Source organism: Salmo salar, chromosome ssa11 (assembly GCF_905237065.1).
Source record: "Salmo salar chromosome ssa11, Ssal_v3.1, whole genome shotgun sequence".
NCBI lineage: Eukaryota > Metazoa > Chordata > Actinopteri > Salmoniformes > Salmonidae > Salmo > Salmo salar.
This window is the reverse complement of record NC_059452.1, coordinates 35897934-35920186: the sequence shown is the minus strand read 5'-3', so window position 1 is coordinate 35920186 and position 22253 is coordinate 35897934. Positions and strand designations below refer to the sequence as shown.

Here is a 22253-nt window from a genome sequence, read left to right as displayed (position 1 = left end):
CATACAGGAAATTGTTTTATTGCTGCAGCATTATAGTCTAGAGGTGATTTGGAGCCACTATAACTATGGCTGCGTGTGTGTGTGTGTAGTGTGTGGTTTTGTGTGTCTGAATGTGTGTTTTTGTGTGTACATGTTGCCTACATTATCAGGACCAGAATGTCCTGACAAGGTAAGATATAATTTTTTCCCCAGGACTTTTTAGGCTTAAGGGTTAGGTTTAGGGGTTAGGGAAAATTGGATTTTGAATGGGAATACATTTTTACACCCAAAAAGTCCAGAAAATTCCCGTAAAAAAAGCTGTGTTTTGTGTGTGTGTGCATTAGTGAGCAGAAATAAAAAAGTTTGCCTAGTTCACCCCAGCTTAACTTGGTCAGGATCAGTTGACCCTGGCGCTGTTTTGGCTTCAGAACCCTGGCGCTATGATGTCACAGTCCCACGTGAGTGGCTAAAACGGGCTTGACCTCTTTCTGAGCTAGAGAGTGAATGGCCACGGGCCAGTCTGCTTGTGTGTGTTGTTGTGATGTCACAACGGGGTCAGTCGGCTTTCACAGCCAACACGGTTCCCCTTCCTCTGTCCTGCCCTGCTCTTTGCCCGACTAGCTGACTGACTGGCTGGCTAACTGGCATATTTTCAAACATTGCAATTCTTATTCTGTCTTCCCCTGATTAAATGCAGTGGGGACCACAGAGATAGAACACAGAGACAGAATAAAATGGTTCTCTCTCTACGGCTGGGACTGTCATTCGCCAAACAGCAGCATGCTCTTATCCAAGGTAACTCAAGTGTTTCACCTGCCTGGGTGACCTAATCAGGCTGACCTGGGCTATTGGTAAACATAGAATTACATTTACTAGACAGGATCCAGTCCGTGGATGCCCTGTCATACTGGCTGGTTTAGGACTGTTTCTAAATCACCCTGTGTTATCTTCCAGGTGGAAAGCTGTAAAGATCCCTGAGACTCTTTATAAAGCTGGTCAGTGTGTTTGAGTTAGCAACAACAATGTTGACCTTATAAGAAAGTTAGTCAGGAAATGAATGTGTGTGTGTGTGTGTGTGTGTGTGTGTGTGTGCCTGCACGTGTAATGCTGTAATATAATTGATTACTTTGATCCCTCCAAAGGTTGTACAGAGAGTAAGTTTCATTGAAACATGAAAAATATGTTTTAGTGTAGTCCAATGTTGTTAAAGTACATGTTGATCGTTTCCCTAACTTTCTGTGTCCTTGGCCCAATCCATAACGCGTTAACCAATGTAGCCATAGATCATTCTGTTGTGGGAGGATTACCAGTTTGACTGATTGTCTGAATGAAAGGTCCTCTCACCAATACTCTGTCTTCTACATTGATAAGTTATACAGATGAACTTAGTGACAAGGACAACATATGAAGATAGATTCAGATTTAGTTAGTACCAAGGTTACACTGAAGGACAGGTCATCTCTAATTCCCATTCATTCTTGTGGGGAATTAACGCTTTAGGACGATGGATATTCACCATTAGCGTTGCAAAATTCCAGTTATTAAATTCCCAAGTTTTCCAGAAATCCCAGTTAGAGGATTCCTGGATTTCTTGCTTATTCCCTCATGATTTCAATAATCTCCCAAAGATTTATCGGAACATACTCATGTATGTTAAAATGATAACGCACCTGAAAATCTATATACATCTATATTTAGGATTGAGGCCTGCACATTTGTCCCACTGCAACACACTGCATGTCATTTGGGACACAGGCCTAGACTCCACTGTACTTTGTATCACTTTCAAAGTAACAAAGCATATGGAAATCTTTGATTTATGGGGTTATGAAAACTCCATTTGAAATAAAGCTGTGAAATATCTATTTTGATGTGTTCAGAAATCTCCCCACCTCCAATGACACACATGCTGATTTCTATATGTACTATAAACATAGATAATACAGGATCTTAGCAGGACTGGATTGATAAATGCTACATTCACATGTGTGGGTGGTCTAACAACAGCTTTAGGTATTGATTATGAATAGCTATACAGGGAGGCTGATGAGAGTTTAGTTGATGGCGGAGTGGAGGGCAACTAGTCTTAGGATGCAAATGAAATTAGCTGTATCTCTGTATGGAACTCCTTACACCCCTCCTCTCACACCATCTCTTCTAATATGACATGATCAGAGTGGAGAAGAGACATCTAAAGACAGCATCTCCAGTCAATAATCACACATTACTTTTTAGAGAGAGAGAGAGACACCCACTCTGTCAGAAACATTACACACACACACACACACACACACACACACACACACACACACACACACACACACACACACACACACACACACACATCATGTCAATCATCAGTGTGTGAGACTGGGCCAGACAGTGTAAAAACTGAGTCATCTCAAACTGAGCCGTCTGCTGCTCATCTACACTCTGTTACAGGGCGTCTGGTCAAAATATCACTACTATTGACTAGATTTCAAATCACAGACAGAGACAGACAGACAAAAAAAGATAGATACAGCCAAAAAGACTGACTGACAGACCTCTCTGTGCAGAGCTCATGTTTTAGCGATGACGCTCCCGGCTTCAGTCTCATAATATACTTCTCTCCAACGGAGACCAGGGTTCAATCCCTGCGTCCAACCTTCCTACGGTTTCTCCCTCTCTGTTTCCAACTGCCTAAATAAACAGTCGAACTCATCAATCAAAAGAGGAAAACAAGAGGCTCACCTCTCTCGGAGGTCGTCCAGACAGCGTTGCAGGTGGACCTCTCCGGCCGTGACCAGTACGTGTTCTCCTGTCTCCTGGATCAGAACCTCAGCACACGGGTCAGCCTGGTTCAACAGCCTCATACCCCGTACCAGCTTAGGCATCTCACCTTGACACACACACACACACACACACACACACACACACACACACACACACACACACACACACACACACACACACACACACACACACACACACACACACACACACACACACACACACACACACACACACACCAGATTGTAGAAAAGTACTTCTTAGTAGACTAAGCAGGAATCATTTCCATGTATGGGCCCTACTGCACATAATACACCCTGGATTCAACCTAGATTTGTCTTTCGTTGAGAAAACTTAGACTGACGTTACCTGGGTCATGTTCATTAGGCATCAAACTGAAGAAATCACGAAATAGGGAGGGACTACTTGGATTTATTCAGAATTTAATGCTATTTTTCATTTTCTGTCGCAAAATATTTTCAAACACTTTCTGATGAGTGCCCTGATGAACAAAACCCAGGACGGGTTTGAATTTTCAGGGTTAGAGGTCAGCTCAACTACTAAGTACAACTATTTAAAAGAAAACAAACACTAATTGAAGCTTCTCAAAACAGTTGAGAAACTAAAATAGCAGCCATCTTTCTAAGACTAGCTAACTAACTGACTGACTGCTAACTGACTAACTCCCTCCATATGGGGAAAATGTTGCCCTCAGCTATAATACTAACGAACACCACAGAAGAGCTGCAGGAATATCTGACTATCTGTGGACCAGCTGACTGGACTGGCTGGGTGGCTGACTGGCTAGGTGGCTGGGTGGCTGACTGGTTGGGTGGCTGACTGGTTGGGTGGCTGGGTGGCTGACTGGCTGGGTGGCTGACTGGCTGGGTGGCTGACTGGCTGGGTGGCTGACTGGCTAGGTGGCTGACTGGCTGGGTGGCTGGGTGGCTGACTGTTTGACTAGCTGGTTGGTTGACAGAATATCTGACTATCTGTGGACCAGCTGACTGGTTGGGTGGCTGACTGGCTGGGTGGCTAGGTGGCTGGGTGGCTGACTGGCTAGGTGGCTGACTTTGACTAGCTGGTTGGTTGACAGAATGGCTGGCTGACTGGGGTGCTGGAGGAACGTTAGCTTCTCAACATTAGCATATTACCTCAGATGACAGACGACAAAAAGAAAACATCATTGACAGGCAACAACCTCAACAAATTCACAATGTGGTGTAAGTGTGTTTGTGTGTAACCGTGTGTGTTTGACACTTACTTGGGTGTTTGGGTTCGATGGCCACTCGTACAATGGGCGTAGCTTCGAAGTTGAGGGGGATGAAAGGGGGGAGGGCAGGGGAAGTGGAGAGGGTCGCAGACTTCAACACACACTCCTCGAGACCGCCAATACCTAGGGAATCAATCCATCAATCAATCAATGAATCAATCCAGCACTTTCTACAAACACATGTCAGTGATTGACAACAGCTGGAGCCTAAACCCCCCAAAGAGTGATCAGAGAGACATTAGTGACAAGGAAACAGTCCCTAGGTAGGAAGAAACCATGAGAGGAACCAGAGTCACTGCTCTGGTTGGGACGAGGAGATTAGAGGAGAGGAGAGGCATAATGAACAAGACGATATGAACAGCAGAGGACCTGATCCTAGATCAGAACTCCTGCTCCGAGAATTCAGACACCTGGAAAGACATGAACAGAGTGTGGCTCTGGAGATAAGATAACGTCATTATTAGGGCAGCTACCACTTCAATGGTGAACAGTTCATAAAAAATTTACTTTCATAGGCTGTGTCCAAATGGCAACCTATTCCCTTTACAGTGCACTACTTTAGACCCGAGCCCTATAGTGGTCTGGTCAAAAGTAGTGGAGTATGTAGGGAATAGGGTGCCATATAGGATGCAGCCCTGCAATGTCTCTCTGTGGAAGAGAGCAGAGTAACTCCAGGGGGAGAGAATAACGCGACTAGCTTTGTCTCTGTTTCAGACAAGTGAGTGAGAGAATCACACAGAGAGAGAGAAACACAGAGAGAGACAGAGAGAAAATGTGTGAGAGGAAGGGGGAGACAAAAGGACAAGATATGTGCAAGAGAGAAAGAGAAATGAAGACACAGAGAACTAGAGAGAGAGAGACAGATAGGAAAAGAGAGAGGGATGAAGAAAGAGGCAGGGAGAGAAAATAATTTCCCTGCTGTCAGAAGGTTCAGGGCTCTGAGGAACACTGAGGCTAATGTAGCCTGGGGGGAAGAAAGAGGTACGGGAAGATAGAGGGGAGGAAAGAGGAGATGGTTTAGTACTGTACCAGAGGAAGAGGGCCCTATCCATAACCTACACATAGGGCTGAGTAGGGAAGGTTGCCTGGTGGCTCCTGACAAAGGGGAGAACATATCCCTTCCTCTCTCTCCCTCTCTCCTTCTTCCCTTTCTGTTATCACTCTCGCTCCTTCTTCCCTTTCTGTTATCACTCTCTCTCCTTCTTCCCTTTCTGTTTCTCTCTCTCTCTAGAGTCCATTCTGTCAGAGCTGAGAGACCAGACTGTATCCAAAGAGTTAGTTGTTCTTTATTTTCAATTCTCTGATGATGTTTTGTTCAACTGAACTGTCTGATGTTGAATAGTGTTTAGGATGAATTAAACTGGAGGTAAGATGCGCCTGGTCCCAGATCTGTTTGTGCCGTATGGCTAATGCTTATCGTTGTTTGGCATGACATTGACCATAGGAGTTGGCAAGACAGCACCAACAGCTCTGCGACCATGCTAGGATTAGCTAGCTTTAGTGCAGTAATGGATGAGCAGGCTAGGCCAGGGTCATGTTCATTAGGAAGCAAACGGAAGAAAACGGACTGAAACAGGAAGATACTTCGTCCAATGAGAAATATTGTTTTTCCTTTTTCTGTTGCAAAACATTTTCGGTCGAATGCCCCAATGAACACAATCCAGGACTGTAACGGAGAACGGAGGCTGGACACAGGCCTTCTTTGTGTGTCCATTTTAAGGGGCTCAGCCGGCCTCAAATACACCGCCATGTTTATCCTACCGCTGATGACTTCCTGTGATCACACACACACGCACACGCAGCGGGGGCAGGGCAGGAGACTCTGGCAAATGTAAGCGTGGCTCTTTAAAACAGCAGGCTGAACAGTGAGCCACAGCTTCAGATAGTATTTGAATGAGTACTACATAAATCCTGCCACTCTTCAACTTTTCACCTCAGTCACACATGCCTTCTACACTGAACAAAAATATAAAACGCAACATGTAAAGTGTTGGTCACATGTTTCATGAGCATCAATAAAATAACCCAGAAATGTCTAAAATGTTGTGCACACATTAGTTTACATCCCTGTTAGTTAGCATTTCTTCTTTACCAAGATAATCCATCCACCTGCAATTGCCATGCTGACTGCAGGAATGTCAACCAGAGCTGTTGCCAGAGAGTTGAATGTTCATTTCTCTACCATAAGCCACCTCCAATGTCATTTTAGAGAATTTGGCATTACGTCCAACCGGGCCTCTAAACCGGCCTAGTGTGGGCGAGCAGTTTGCTGATGTCAACGTTGTGAACAGAGTGAGAGAGAAATCTATCCAACTACAGCGAATCCCACCATCTATGGACAGTTGTTGAACTAATTGGCCAGGTGTGTAAGTTAGTTTCAGTTAGTCTTTGCTGGACCTAGTTTCAGTTGGTCGTTGCTGGACCTAGTTTCAGTTGGTCGTTGCTGGACCTTGTTTCAGTTGGTCGTTGCTGGACCTTGTTTCAGTTGGTCGTTGCTGGACCTAGTTTCAGTTGGTCGTTGCTGGACCTAGTTTCAGTTGGTCGTTGCTGGACCTAGTTTCAGTTGGTCGTTGCTGGACCTAGTTTCAGTTGGTCGTTGCTGGACCTAGTTTCAGTAGGTCTTTGCTGGACCTTGTTTCAGTTGGTCGTTGCTGGACCTAGTTTCAGTTGGTCGTTGCTGGACCTAGTTTCAGTTGGTCTTTGCTGGACCTAGTTTCAGTTGGTCGTTGCTGGACCTAGTTTCAGTTGGTCGTTGCTGGACCTAGTTTCAGTTGGTCGTTGCTGGACCTAGTTTCAGTTGGTCGTTGCTGGACCTAGTTTCAGTTGGTCGTTGCTGGACCTAGTTTCAGTTGGTCGTTGCTGGACCTAGTTTCAGTTGCTATTTGCTGGACCTAGTTTCAGTTGCTATTTGCTGGACCTAGTTTCAGTTGCTATTTGCTGGACCTAGTTTCAGTTGCTATTTGCTGGACCTAGTTTCAGTTGGTCGTTGCTGGACCTAGTTTCAGTTGCTATTTGCTGGACCTAGTTTCAGTTGCTATTTGCTGGACCTAGTTTCAGTTGCTATTTGCTGGACCTAGTTTCAGTTGCTATTTGCTGGTCCTAGTTTCAGTTGCTATTTGCTGGACCTAGTTTCAGTTGGTCGTTGCTGGACCCAGTTTCAGTTGGTCGTTGCTGGACTTAGTTTCAGTTGGTCGTTGCTGGACCTAGTTTCAGTTGGTCGTTGCTGGACCTAGTTTCAGTTGCTATTTGCTGGACCTAGTTTCAGTTGCTATTTGCTGGACCTAGTTGCTTGTAGTTGGTCCCGTTTCAACATGTACAATCTGCCATGGACAGTACGGGAAAACCTTCCCCCCAAAAACATTGATAGTTGGTTGGCTGTAGTTTTATTCAGACACTTATTGATTATTACAAGACAAACTGGGATTCATAGCAAGACAAATACACTCCATTGAACTGTGATTGTGTATGTTTTGTAAGTGGTTCAAAACATTGTTCTATATTAAGTAGGTTTTTTACTACTTTCCTTTTAAAAGCTGCACACAAACTGCCCTCCTGGGACAATGCAGATTTACTGAACTGAACCCATGAGTAGAACAGTCCAGTCTGAACTCTACCAGGCTCTAGTGAACCCATGAGTAGAACAGTCCAGTCTGAACTCTACCAGGCTCTAGTGAACCCATGAGTAGAACAGTCCTGTCTGAACTCTACCAGGCTCTAGTGAACCCATGAGTAGAACAGTCCTGTCTGAACTCTACCAGGCTCTAGTGAACCCATGAGTAGAACAGTCCTGTTTGAACTCTACCAGGCTCCACTGAGGCTCAATTTAAAAAAGATAAAAGTAGTAGTCAAATGTACTTTTGGACTAAATTTGATTTCTTTACCAAGCTAAAATGGAACTTCAAAGCCAACAATATGGCAGAATGTACCAGTCACCTTACGAAGGAAATGGGTCTTATTTGAAGAGGAGAGAGAAGCCAGACTGGAAAACACTGAGTATTGTACTAGATGTGCGGCTGGAGATAGCTAAAATGTGTGTGTGTGTATATTCGGTTTTATTAAGTACAAGGCCAGAGCCTTGGAAATCTGCTCCTTCTTACATCCTATGGAATCTCCCTTCACTGGAAAGTCCCTATTTGACTATGTAGTGTGTGTGTGTGTGTGTGTGTGTGTGTGTGTGTGTGTGTGTGTGTGTGTGTGTGTGTGTGTATTGGCAGGAGAGGAGGGGATGTACCTCTAGCCAACTAATACACTGATTATTACATTAAAGCTTCTGTCCTCCGGCTAGAGAGAGTAGTTGGGGGCGAACTGACAAAGACCTCTTTAATATATACATTCAAATGGACAGACAGATTTCTGGATGCTTTGAGACAGGGACAACATTCCATTCTCAATCAAATAGGAATTATCTTTGCAAAAATTCTACAAGAACAAAGCAAAATAAAATTGAGTGGGGGAAATTACCCAAAAATGAACCATCACTGTTCTTTGTCTGTAGGCCACGAGGGTTAAAGGTCAGAGGGTTAATGTTAGTACTCAACCAACTATGGTCTTCGTGACAACTATGGTCTTCGTGACAACTATGGTCTTCGAGACAATAGCTGGTTGAGTTTAGGTGAAAATGTATTAAGAGACAAGAAGAACGGGATCCTTTTGGATCCTAAAGCCGTGTCACTGCCCACATCTCCCTCCCTCTAACCATTATGATATCACTGCTCCAACAGGCATCCTATGAGGCAAGGGCTGCCGGGACACCTTTCTGCTCACTTGAGTCATCCCCCCACTTTCTTCATTGTGGTGGCACACACACACGCTCCGTTGTGCACTGCAATCGTACACAACACACACACACACACACACACACACACACACACACACACACACAGAACATCTCAAGGTGTTGGCTCTAACTAATAGAGGGGACCAGCCCACTCCAATCCTTATGACTCATTTAATGTGCACTTTAGAAAACGCCTCCCATTGCATTCCACACTAAACACTGAACAGGTTGCCATTACATTCCACACTAAACACTGAACAGGGTGCCATTACATTCCACACTAAACACTGAACAGGGTGCCATTACATTCCACACTAAACACTGAACAGGGTGCCATTACATTCCACACTAAACACTGAACAGGGTGCCATTACATTCCACACTAAACACTGAACAGGGTGCCATTACATTCCACACTAAACACTGAACAGGGTGCCATTACATTCCACACTAAACACTGAACAGGGTGCCATTACATTCCACACTAAACACTAAACAGGGTGCCATTACATTCCACACTAAACAGGGTGCCATTACATTCCACACTAAACACTGAATAGGGTGCCATTACATTACACACTATCAAATCAGATCTAATTTTATTGGTCACATACACATGGTTAGCAGATGTTAATGCGAGTGTAGCGAAATTCTTGTGCTTCTAGTTCTGACAATGCAGTAATATCTAACAAGTAATCTAACAAATTCACAATGACTGCCTTATACACACAAATGCAAAGGAATGAATAAGAATATGTACATAAAAATATATGGATGAGCGATGGCCGTGCGGCATAGGCAAGATGCAGTAGATGGCATAGAATACAGTATATACATGAGATGAGTAATGTAGGACATGTATCATCGCCGTACTAGGAGGTGATACAGCCCGACAGGATGCTCTCGATTGTGCATCTGTAAAAGTTTGAGTGTTTTAGATGACAAACCAAATTTCTTCAGTCTCCTGAGGTTGAAGAGGCGCTGTTGCGCCTTCTTCACCACGCTGTCTGTGTGGGTGGACCATTTCAGTTTATCCGTGATGTGTACGCCGAGGAACTTAAAACTTTCCATCTTCTCCACTACTGTCAGGTCGAAGTGGATGGGGGGGTGCTCCCTTTGCTGTTTCCTGCAGTCCACAATCATCTCCTTTGTTTTGGTGACATTGAGTGTGAGGTTATTTTCCCTGACACCACACTCCGAGGGCCCTCACCTCCTCCCTGTAGGCCGTCTCGTCATTGTTGGTAATCAAGCCTACCACTGCAGTGTTGTCTGCAAACTTGATGATAGAGTTGTAGTCCGTGCATGGCCACGGAGTCATGGGTGAACAGGGAGTACAGGAGGGCTGAGAATGTACCCTTGTGGGGCCCCAGTATTGAGGATCAGCGGGGTGGACATGTTTCCTACCTTCCTACCCGTTTCCTACCTTCCTACCTGGGTGGGCGGCCCGTCAGAAAGTCCAGGACCCAGTTGCACAGGGCGGGGTCGCTTAATGACGAGTTTGGAGGGTACTATGATGTAAAATGCTGAGTTGTAGTCAATGAACAACATTCTCACATAGGTATTCCTCTTGTCCAGATGGGATAGGGCAGTGTGCAGTGTGATGGCGATTGCATCGTCAGTGGACCTATTGGGGCGGTAAGCAAATTGGAGTGGGTCTAGGGTGTCAGGTAGGGTGGAGGTGATATGATCCTTGACTAGTCTCTCAAAGCACTTCATGATGACAGAAGTGAGTGCAACAGTGCAATAGTCATTTAGTTCAGTTACCTTAGCATTCTTGGGAACAGGAACAATGTCAGCCATCTTGAAGCATGTGGGGACAACAGACTGGGATAGGGATTGATTGAATATGCCCGTAAACACACCAGGCAGCTGGTCTGAGCATGCTCTGAGGACACGGCTAGGGATGCCGTCTGGGCCAGCAGGTTTGTGAGGGTTAACACGTTTAAATGTCTTACTCATGTTAGCCACGGAGAAGGAGAGCCCACAGGCTTTGGTAGCGGGCCGTGTCAGTGGCACTGTATAGGGTGCCATTTGGGACGCAGTACATAAGTTCAGGAAAACTCCCTCACTTTCAGCAGAAACTCCAGGCACATTTTCTTCATACAACTGAAGGAGACATTGCAGGGAACATCACTCAGTTTAAGTAGACAATGTCTGCGTCCCAAATGGCTCCCTTTTCCCTACAGAGCATATGACTTCTGACCAGAGCCCTACAAAGACTAATTCAGAAACAAAGACACTGACTAGCATAGTTCCAATCCAGGACTTGTCCACACACTGACTGGCAGCTTTTTTTTTTGGGGGGGGGGGGTTATTAAATACACTAAGTCTATAAGGAAGAGAGTCTGGGCTTTGTTCTAGCTCAGAGAGGAGGCAGTCAGCTAGCAGATACTGAAGCACCATCTAAAAAGACAGAAAAGTTTGTTTAGGGTCAATGGGCATATCTCAAATGCAGTGTGTCTGTCTGTGTTCCAATCCAAAGTAGTTCACAATTAGGATTCAGGGTGCCATTTGGGACCTGCCAATTTTGTGGGCACTGGTCAAAAGCAGTGCACTATTTTCAATTCCATTTCAGTCATTTAGCAGACGCTCTTATCCAGAGTGACTTACAGAGCTATTAGTGTTAAGTGCCTTGCTCAAGGGCACATTGACAGAGCCTTGTCAGCTTGGAGATTTGAACCAGCAACCTTTCAGTTCCTGGTCCAACGCTCTAAGCACTAGTGTACAATTTGGGATGCAAACATCATCTTCCTGGCATAAAGGGGGAATGAGGGGGCCATCGGGCAACCTTATCTCTTAACGAACAACGGCTTACAACAGGAGAGCACTGGGCAACTCCAGTCCTGAAGGTATGCAGTACTGGCCTTCATTTCAGCCCAGAACTAACACAGCACTAACACCTGGGCTGTGTTCATTAGGCACGAAACAGAACCAAAACGGAAATGTACTATAGGAACTGTTGAACCTAGTGTGTTGGGCTGGAGCAAAAGCCTACACACACCGACTACAAGACCCCATGCACACAACCCTGGCTGCACACAATGTCAAGTCATTACAGGATCTCTGTGTGTGTGTATAGGACATGATCAGATCAGGGGGAAACAGGATATAACAAGCAGGAGGTTTTAACCATTAAATCAAACACCACCATAAAATCACTTCATATATTAATCCTACCCTGGATCCTTTTACATACAACACTGTGTGAGAGGGCTGGCTGGGGACATATGAGCTATGGGAAGGGTTGGGGGCTGGATCATCGGTTGTGTGTGTGCAGCGGGGTCTTAGGTCTGAAATAACACTAGTAGATTGTTCACAAATCATCCCCAGTGCAATGAGTGCAGGAGGAAGTTTGATCCCTCGTACAGCAGAGTAGTGACAGGCAAGGTTTGTGTGTGTGTGTGTGCTCATGGCTCTTCATCTTTTGTAGAGTTCCAGTACACAGACAACAGTCCATTCTTAACTGTGTGAAAACACATGCACCACGGTTATCATCTATTAGCTGGGCTCCACCACAGCACCAGTGAGCCAACAACTACGACAACAACCTGTTGTTTATGTTCTTTCTTTTGGTTTTCCTTTAATAAATACATTCTTGACCCTAGAATATCTGAGACCTAGCGGCTCCATTTCCTGTTTTTATGCGTGAGCGATAGATCAGATACAGACAGACAGATAGATACAGTGCATTCGGACCATGTATTCAGACTATTTTGTTACGTTACAGACTTATTCTAAAAATGGATTCATTCTTTTTTTTTACCTCAATCTACACAGAATACCCCATAATGACAAAGTGAAAACAGGTTTAGAATTTTTTTCAGAAATACCTTATTTACATAAGTATTCAGACCCTTTGCTAAGAGACTCGAAATTGAGCTCAGGTGCATCCTGTTTCCATTGATCATCCTTGAGATGTTTCTTCAACTTGGAGTCCACCTGTTGTAAATCCAAATTGATTGGACATGATTTGGAAAGGCACACACTCTCTATACAAGGTACCACAGTTGACAGTGCATGTCAGAGCAAAAACCAAGCCATGAGGTCGAAGAAAATGTGAGAGAGCTACGAGACAGGATAGTGTCGAGGCACAGATCTGCAGCACTCCATCAATCAGGCCTATATGGTAGAGTGGCCAGACGGAAGCCACTCCTCAGTAAAAGGCACATGACAGCCTGCTTGGAGTTTACCAAAAGGCACATAAAAGGACACAGACCATGAGAAACAAGATTCCCTGGTCTGATGAAACCAAGATTGAACTCTTTGTCCTGAATGCCAAGTGTCACGTCTGGAGGAAACATGGCACCATCTCTACAGTGAAGCATGGTGGTGGGATGTTTTTCAGCGGCAGGGACTGGGAGACTAGTCAGGATCGAGGGAAAGATGAACGGAGCAAAGTACAGAGATATCCTTGATGAAGTCCTGAGATCTCTGGAGCAGGTTCTCAGACTGGGGCAAAGGTTACATTAGAGTGTGTAGTTCGAGAAACAGATGCCTCACAAGTCCTCAACTGGCAGCTTCATTAAATAGTACCCGCAAAACACCAGTCTCAACTAGAGGTCGACCGATTATGATTTTTCAACGGCGATAACGATTATTGGAGGACCAAAAAAGCCGATGCCGATTAATTTGCCGATTTTTTTATTTATTTATTTGTAAACGACAATTACAACAATACTGAATGAACACTTATTTTAACTTAATATAATACATCAATAAAATCAATTTAGCCTCAAATAAATAATGAAACATGTTCAATTTGGTTTAAATAATGCAAAAACAAAGTGTTGGAGAAGAAAGTAAAAGTGCAATATGTGCCATGTAAGAAAGCTAAGGTTAAGTTCCTTGCTCAGAACATGAGAACATATGAAAGCTGGTGGTTCCTTTTAACATGAGTCTTCAATATTCCCAGGTAAGATGTTTTAGGTTGTAGTTATTATAGGAATTATAGGACTATTTCTCTCTATACGATTTGTATTTCATATACCTTTCTTTGACTATTGGTTGTTCTTATAGGCACTTTAGTATTGCCAGTGTAACAGTATAGCTTCCGTCCCTCTCCTCGCTCCTACCTGGGCTCGAACCAGGAACACATCGACAACAGCCACCCTCGAAGCAGCGTTACCCATGCAGAGCAAGTGACGTTTGAAACGCTATTAGCGCACGCCCCGCTAACTAGCTAGCCATTTCACATGGGTTACACCAGCCTAATCTCGGGAGTTGATAGGCTTGAAGTCATAAACAGCGCAATGCTTGAAGCATAGCAAAGAGCTGCTGGCAAAACGCATGAAAGTGCTGTTTGAATGAATGCTTACGAGCCTGCTGGTGCCTACCACCACTAAGTCAGACTGCTCTATCAAATCATAGACTTAATTATAACATAACACACAGAAATACGAGCCTTAGGTCATTAATATGGTCGAATCCGGAAACTGTCACGTTTATTCTTTCAGTGAAATACAGAACCGTTCCGTATTTTATCTAACGGGTGGCATCCATAAGTCTAAATATTCCTGTTACATTGCACAACCTTCTAATTACGTAAAAGTCTGGCAAATTAGTTCGCAACGAGCCAGGCGGCCCAAACTGTTGCATATACCCTGACTCTGCGTGCAATGAACGCAAGAGAAGTGACACAATTTCACCTGGTTAATATTGCCTGCTAACCTGGATTTCTTTTAGCTAAATATGCAGGTTTAAAAATATATACTTCTGTGACTTGATTTTAAGAAAGGCATTGATGTTTATGGTTAGGTACATTGGTGCAACGATTGTGCTTTTTTCGCGCCTTTGTTAAATCATCCCCCGTTTGGTGAAGTCAGCTGTCTTTGTTAGGAAGAAAAAGTCTTCACACAGTTCGCAACGAGCCAGGCGGCCCAAACTGCTGCATATACCCTGACTCTGTTGCAAGAGAAGTGACACATTTTCCCTAGTTAAAAGAAATTCATGTTAGCAGGCAATATTAACTAAATATGCAGGTTTAAAAATATATACTTGTGTATTGATTTTAAGAAAGGCATTGATTTTTATGGTTAGGTACACGTAAGCGATTATATGCAACAGGCTAGATAAACTAGTAATATCATCAACCATGTGTAGTTAACTAGTGATTATGATTGATTGATTATTTTTTATAAGATAAGTTTAATGCTAGCTAGCAACTTACCTTGGCTTCTTACTGCATTCGCGTAACAGGCAGGCTCCTCGTGGAGTGCAATGTAAAGCAGGTGGTTAGAGCGTTGGACTAGTTAACCATAAGGTTGCAAGATTGAATCCCCGAGCTGACAAGGTAAAAATCTGTCGTTCTGCCCCTGAACAAGGCAGTTAACCCACCGTTCCTAGGCTGTCATTTTTTTTGTTATATATATATATATATATATTTTTTTTTAATCGGCTAAATCGGTGTCCAAAAATACCGATGCCCGATTGTTATGAAAACTTGAAATCGGCCCTAATTACTGTAAATCGGCCATTCTGATTAAATCGGTTGACCTCTAGTCTCAACATCAACAGTTAGGAGGCAACTCCGGGATGCTGGCCTTAACAAATGCTGATGCTCAACTAGTCTAAAGAAGGCCAGTTTTATTGCTTCTTTAATCAGAACAACAGTTTCAGCTGTGCTACAATAATTGCAAAAGGGTTTTCTAATGATCAATTAGCCTTTTAAAATGATAAACTTGGATTAGCTAACACAACGTGCCATTGGAACACAGGAGTGATGGTTGCTGATAATGGGCCTCTGTACGCCTATGTAGATATTCCATAAAATAGTCTGCCATTTCCAGCTACAATAGTCATTTACAACATTAACAATGTCTACACTGTATTTCTGATCAATTTGATGTTATTTTATTGGACAATTTTTTTTCTTCTTATCTTTCAAAAACAAGGACAATTCCTTTTTATTTTTAATACATTTGCAAACATTTCTACAAACGTATTTTTGTCATTATCAGGTATTGTGTGTAGATTGATGAGGGATTTTAAAAATGTTTTTTTTTCTCATCAATTTTAGAATAAGGCTGTTACGTAGCACTGTAGATAGATTGACAGACAGGTCGGTCGGTGGGTTGGAGTCAAGTCTCCAGACATTAAGTGCCCTGCTGTATTTTCCACTCAGGCAGAAACATCAGAGCCACATTTATTTCTCCACCTAGGGAATACTGGAGCACTCCCTCAGCCAGGGTTATTTTAGGACTACTAAGACCCGAAAACCAGCACACACACACAAAAGCACACAAAAGCAAGCAAGCACGCACACACACACAGGCACGAACACACACCTTGTATAAGTTAAGACGTCTGGATGTTTTTTCCTCTGGTTTCTATAACAGCTCCAGCATATATGTCTTGAGCCTTGGAAACCAGGACACATGATTTAGAAAATATGTTCCTAGACAGGAGGCAGAGTGTGTGTGTATAAATTCATGCACGTGCGTGTGTGTTCATGCCTGTGTGTGTGTTTGCATGCTTTTGTACAAGTGTGTCTCTGCGTACATGTGTGTGTACGGAGCCCTGGAGTAGCGGGTTTGTTTTGAGTTAAAGGAAGAACAGGGTTGGTGAACAGAACAGCCATGTGGAGAAGTAGTGTGGAGAGAGAGACATGAACCGCTGTGCTCAGCACTCCGCTACTTGTTGGCTTCGTCCCAAATGGCACCCTATTCCCTACATAGTGCACTACTTTTGACCAGAGTCGTATGGGTCCTGGTAAAAAGTAGTGCACTATATATATAGAATAGGGTTCCATTTGGGATGTTGCCCTAATGGCATCAGCATCTGTCCAGCATGTGCTCCCCAGCCAACCATTCTCACACTGCTGCCTCCTGCCACAACATCATCAGATCACATTCCCCCTCTCTCACTCGCTCTCTCCTTTGCTCTCTCGGTTTAACCCTCTCTTTCTTGGTTTTTCTCTTTGTCCGTTTCGCTCTCCCTCCCTTATTCTGGGTTCTCCTCTTTCCGTCTCTCCCTCCTTCTCCTCCTCTCTCTGTCTGTTTGTTTGTCCCCCTCCCTCCTCAGAGAGAAGAGATTACGGTGCGGAGACAGGCCATCAGGTCTCCGCATCATGATATTCAAATCTTAAAGACCTTTATCACATACTGACGAACAGAACAGAACGAGCAGACTCAGAAGCAAGGCAACATGTTGTGTGGGAGTCAACGCAGGTCCCCGATGTTCTCAAAATAGCAAACCATGACTCACTAAAGTTCTCACCCTGCTCAAGAATAACCAGGCATTGAATTATCCTAGATGAGGTCCATCAGCAATGAATAGAACATCTTTCATACAAAATCTAAATATCTGTGTTTGGAGTGCGACTCCTCGTTGAAGGTCTGGGACCCTTTTCCCTGGTAAATAGTAGTCAGGTAGCCTCATCCCTCACTGGGCTGAAGCCAACATGTCATGTATCATGACAATGAATGACAGAAGAGTTGGCTACAGCACATACAGTACAGTATGGGACAAGGACATTAGCCTGGGTGGCCTGGCTGGTTTAGCGGTAATGCCACAGCCTCCAGAACACGTGTCTACAGTGTCAACATAGGTTCCAATGTGACATACTGCCCTTTGACACAATCTATATCTTTCCCCACTGTCACCCTCTCTCTCTCTATCTATGGGTTCAACAAAGTCAGAAAATACCTACAAATAATAATACCCAAATGTATGTACAGTTGAAGTGGGAAGTTTACATACACTTAGGTTGGAGTCATTAAAACTCGTTTTTCAACCACTGCACACATTTCTTGTAAACAAACTATAGTTTTGGCAAGTCGGTTAGGACCTCTACTTTGTGCATGACACAAGTAATTTTTCCAACAATTGTTTACAGACAGATTATTTCCCTTATAATTCACTGTATCACAATTCCAGTGGATCAGAAGTTTACATACACTAAGTTGACTGTGCCTTTAAACAACTTGGAAAATTCCAGAACATTATGTCATAGCTTTAGAAGCTTCTGATAGGCTAATTGACATCATTTGAGTCAATTGGAGGTGTACCTGTGGATGTATTTCAAGGCCTACCTTCAAACTCTGTGCCTCTTTGCTTGACATCATGGGAAAAATCAAAATAAATCAGTCAAGACATCAGAAAAAAAGTTGTAGACCTCCACAAGTCTGGTTCATCCTTGGGAGCAATTTTCAAACGCCTGAAGGTATCACGTTCATCTGTACAAACAATAGTATGCAAGTATGAACACCATGGGAATGCAGCCGTCATACTGCTCAGGAAAGAGATGCGTTCTGTCTCCTTGAGATGAACATACTTTGGTGCGAAAAGTGCAAATGAATCCCAGAATAACATCAAAGGACCTTGTGAAGATGCTGAAGGAAACAGGTACAAAAGTATCTATTGCCACAGTAAAACGAGTCCTATATCAACATAACCTGAAAGGCTGCTCAGCAAGGAAGAAGCCACTGCTCCAAAACCGGCATAAAAAAGCCAGACTATGGTTTGCAGCTGCAAAGATGGTACTATTTGGAGCAATGTCCTCTGGTCTGATGAAACAAAAATATAACTGTTTGGCCATAATGACCATCGTTATATTTGGAGGAAAAAGGGGGATGCTTGCAAGCCGAAGAACACCATCCCAACCGTGAAGCACGGGGGTGGCAGCATCATGTTGTGGGGGTGCTTTGCTGCAGAAGAGACTGGTGCACTTCACAAAATAGATGGCATCATGATGGGGGGAAATGATGTGGATAGACTGAAGCAACATCTCAAGACATCATTGAGGAAGTTAAAGCTTGGTCACAAATGGGTATTCTAGATGGACAATGACCCCAAGCATACTTCCAAAGTTGTGGCAAAATGGCTTAAGGACAACAAAGTCAAGGTATTGGAGTGGCCATCACAAAGCCCTGACCTCAATCCTATAGAACATTTGTGGGCAGAACTGAAAAAGCGTATGAGAGCAAGGAGGCCTACAAACCTGACTCTTGACACCAGCTCTGTCAGGAGAAATGGACCAAAATTCACCCAACTTATTTTGGAAAGCTTGTGGAAGGCTACCCGAAATGTTTGACTCAAGTTAAACAATTTAAAGGCAATGCTACCAAATACTAACTGAGTGTATGTAAACTTCTGAATGTGATGAAAGAAATAAAAGCTGAAATAAATCATTCTCTCTACTATTATTCTGACATTTCACATTCTTAAAACAAAGTGGTGATCCTAACTGACCTAAGACAGGGAATTTTTACTAGGATTAAATGTCAGGAATTGTGAAAAACTAAGTTTAAATGTATTTGGCTAAGGTGTATGTAAATTTCCGACTTCAACTGTATGTATGTATGTATGTATGTATGTATGTATGTACGTATGTATGTAGTACCAGTCAAAAGTTTGGACACCTACACATTCAAGCGTCTTTCTTTATTTTGACTATTTTCTACATTGTAGAATAATAGTGAAGACATCAAAACTATGAAATAATGCATATGGAATCATGTAGTAACCAAAATATATTTTATATTCTTCAAAGTCGCCACCTTTTGCCTTGATGACAGCTTTGCACACTCTTGGCATTCTCTCAACCAGTATCACCTGGAATGCTTTTCCAACAGTCGTGAAGGAGTTCCCACATATGTTGAGCACTTTTTGGCTGCTTTTCCTTCACTCTGCCGTCCAACTCATCCCAAACCATCTCAATTGGGTTGAGGTCGGGTGATTATGGAGGCCAGGTCATCTGATGCAGCACTCCATCACTCTCCTTGGTCAAATAGCCCTTACACAGCCTGGAGGTGTGTTGGGCCACTGCCCTATTGAAAAATAATTATAGTCCCACGCAAACCAGATGGGATATCGCAGCGATTGGAACCAAAAATCTCAAATTTGGACTCATCAGAACAAAGGACAGATTTCCACCGGTCTAATGTCCATTGCTCGTGTTTCTTGGCCCAAGCAATCCTCTCTTTCTTATTGGTGTCCTTTAGTAATGGTTTCTTTGCGGAAATTCGAGCACGAAGGCCTGATTCACGCAGTCTCCTCTGAACAGTTGATGTTGAGATGTGTCTGTTACTTGAACTCTGTGAAGCATTTATTTGGGCTGCAATTTCTGAGGCTGGTATTTCTAATGAACTCTGGGTCTTCCTTTCCTGTGGCGGTCCTCATGAGAGTCAGTTTCATCATAGCGCTTGATGGTTTTGCAACTGCACTTGAAGAAACTTTCAAAGGTCTTGACATTTTTAGGATTGCCTGACCTTCATGTCTTAAAGTAATGATGGACTGTTATTTCTCTTTGCTTATTTGAGCTGTTCTTCCCATAATATGGACTTGGTCTCTTACCAAATAGGGCTATCTTCTGTATACCACCCCTACCTTGTCACAACACAACTGATTGGCTCAAACGCATTAAGAAGGAAATAAATTCCACAAATTAACTTTTACCAAGGCACACCTGTTAATTGAAATGCATTCCAGGTGACTACCTCACGAAGCTGGTTGAGAGAATGCCAAGAGTGTGCAAAGCCATAAGACTCCTAAACAGGAAATCAAATGGCTACCTGGACTATTTGCATTGTCCCGCCCACCCTAACCCTCTTTTACACTGCTTCCACTCTCTGTTTATCATATATGCATAGTCACTTTAACTATACATTCATGTACATATTACCTCAATTAGTCCGACTAACCGGTGCCTGTATATAGCCTCGCTACTGTTATCTTTCACTGTATTTTTACTGTTGTTTTTTAAATTTCTTTACTTATCTATTGATCACCTAATACCTATTTTTTTTTACTTAAAAATTGCACTGTTGGTTAGGGTCTGTAAGTAAGCATTTCACTCTAAGGTCTACACCTGTCGTATTCGGCGCACATGACAAATACACTTTGATTTGAAGCTGTCATCAAGGCAAAGGGTTGCTACTTTGAAGAAACTCAAATATAAAATATATTTTGATTTGTTTAACACTTTTCTGGTTACTACATGATTCCATATGTGTTAATTCATAGTTTTGATGTCTTCAATATTATTCTACAATGTAGAAAATAGTTAGGTGTGTCCAAACCTTTGACTGGTACTGTATATATCCATCTTTATCTACCTGGGCCTACGGAAACCTTTGAAACCGATACTGTATCTATGTCTGCAACTGCTAACAGTCTGTCTTTCTCAGTGCTTTGTCCTCTCTCTGTCTGACAGAACATGTAGAAGGGAGAGCCAGACAACCACCTGGCGAGGCATGGCTTTACTCACCTCTCTGGTTCCATCTACTGGCCAGCAAACGCCACTTACGGTAAAAGGCCATCTGAGACAAAGACACTGGCTTCGTCTGAAATGGCACCCTTCCATCTTTAGTAGACTACTTTTAACTAAGGGTCCACAGGGCTCTGGTCAAAACTAGTGCACTATATAGGGAACAGGGTGCAATTTGGGATGCAGTTAAAGACATTGGCAGAGGGAGCAGCCTAGCACACCTTGTAGCTCACAATAGGGGATACGATAATATACAGGCTTTGTTCCAGCCCAGCTCCAACACTATCTACTGGCCTGCTGATGCAACATGCAGAGACAGCTGAAGGGATACAGAGTACAATGACCCTTGCCTTGCACACTGATCTAAAGTCAGTATGTACTCCACCACCTAATGGTTAAGGTAGGCTGTGAGGGATGGTAAGCAGAGCCTAGATCTGTGGCTAAGGGCAAGTTCTAGCTTGAGCACTTGACACAAAAGACAATAGATCACAAGGACGCACGAGCACGCACACACACACACACACACACACACACACACACACACACACACACACACACACACACACACACACACACACACACACACACACACACACACACACACACACACACACACACACACACACACACACACACACACACACACATACCACTGATCTGCCTTAGTAGCTAAGATGACAACAACTCGTCCTGCAGGTATCTAGCAGCTATCTAGGCCAGTGGTTCCCTCCCATTTAACTGACCCACTAGAGCTGCTAGTTGTCCATGTGACCCAACTAAGTACACAAGACAGATGTTGGATACTAGGATCCAGATCCAAATCGTATTACCCATGACCCATCAGTGGGTCTTAACACAGCATTTGGAAAGACACAACCAGAGATGTACTGGTTAAGATGTAGAGATGTCATGTTAGATAGTAAGACCCTGTCCTAGGCACCAAGACTAAGATCACTTTATTTGTCCATTTGTAGAGGTCCAACGGAAATTTGACTTCCACTTTACCCCAACCTCTCTAAAAGACTCACACACAGGTTGGAGAGGGGGGCTGCCAAACTACGGAACCTGTTGAGCAGCTGTTTTGGGTTTAAATGCCTTGCTCAAGTGCACAACGACAGGCGATGGCATCTAGAATTTGGTACCAGCAACCCTCCAGCTGCCAGATCCCTTCCCGGATGATTTTTCCGGTTAGACCCGGGATTCTAACTGGCAAGCATCCTGCTGCTGGCTTGCCCCTCTAACCACTA

General features: G+C 43.6%; 1 protein-coding gene across 2 annotated transcripts in view; it reads right to left on the bottom strand.

Moving 5' to 3' along the window:
- The window catches only part of LOC106595141 (elongation factor-like GTPase 1), an 81073-nt gene that overhangs the window by 14808 nt on the left and 44012 nt on the right, over positions 1-22253 (bottom strand). For both annotated transcript variants that reach the window (XM_045689445.1, XM_045689444.1), the window contains exons 16-17: positions 4016-4147; positions 2713-2860 (exon numbers count right to left, since the gene is read on the bottom strand). In XM_045689445.1, coding sequence (XP_045545401.1) covers positions 2713-2860; positions 4016-4147 — 280 coding nt within the window. The remainder of the gene's footprint in view (positions 1-2712; positions 2861-4015; positions 4148-22253) is intronic.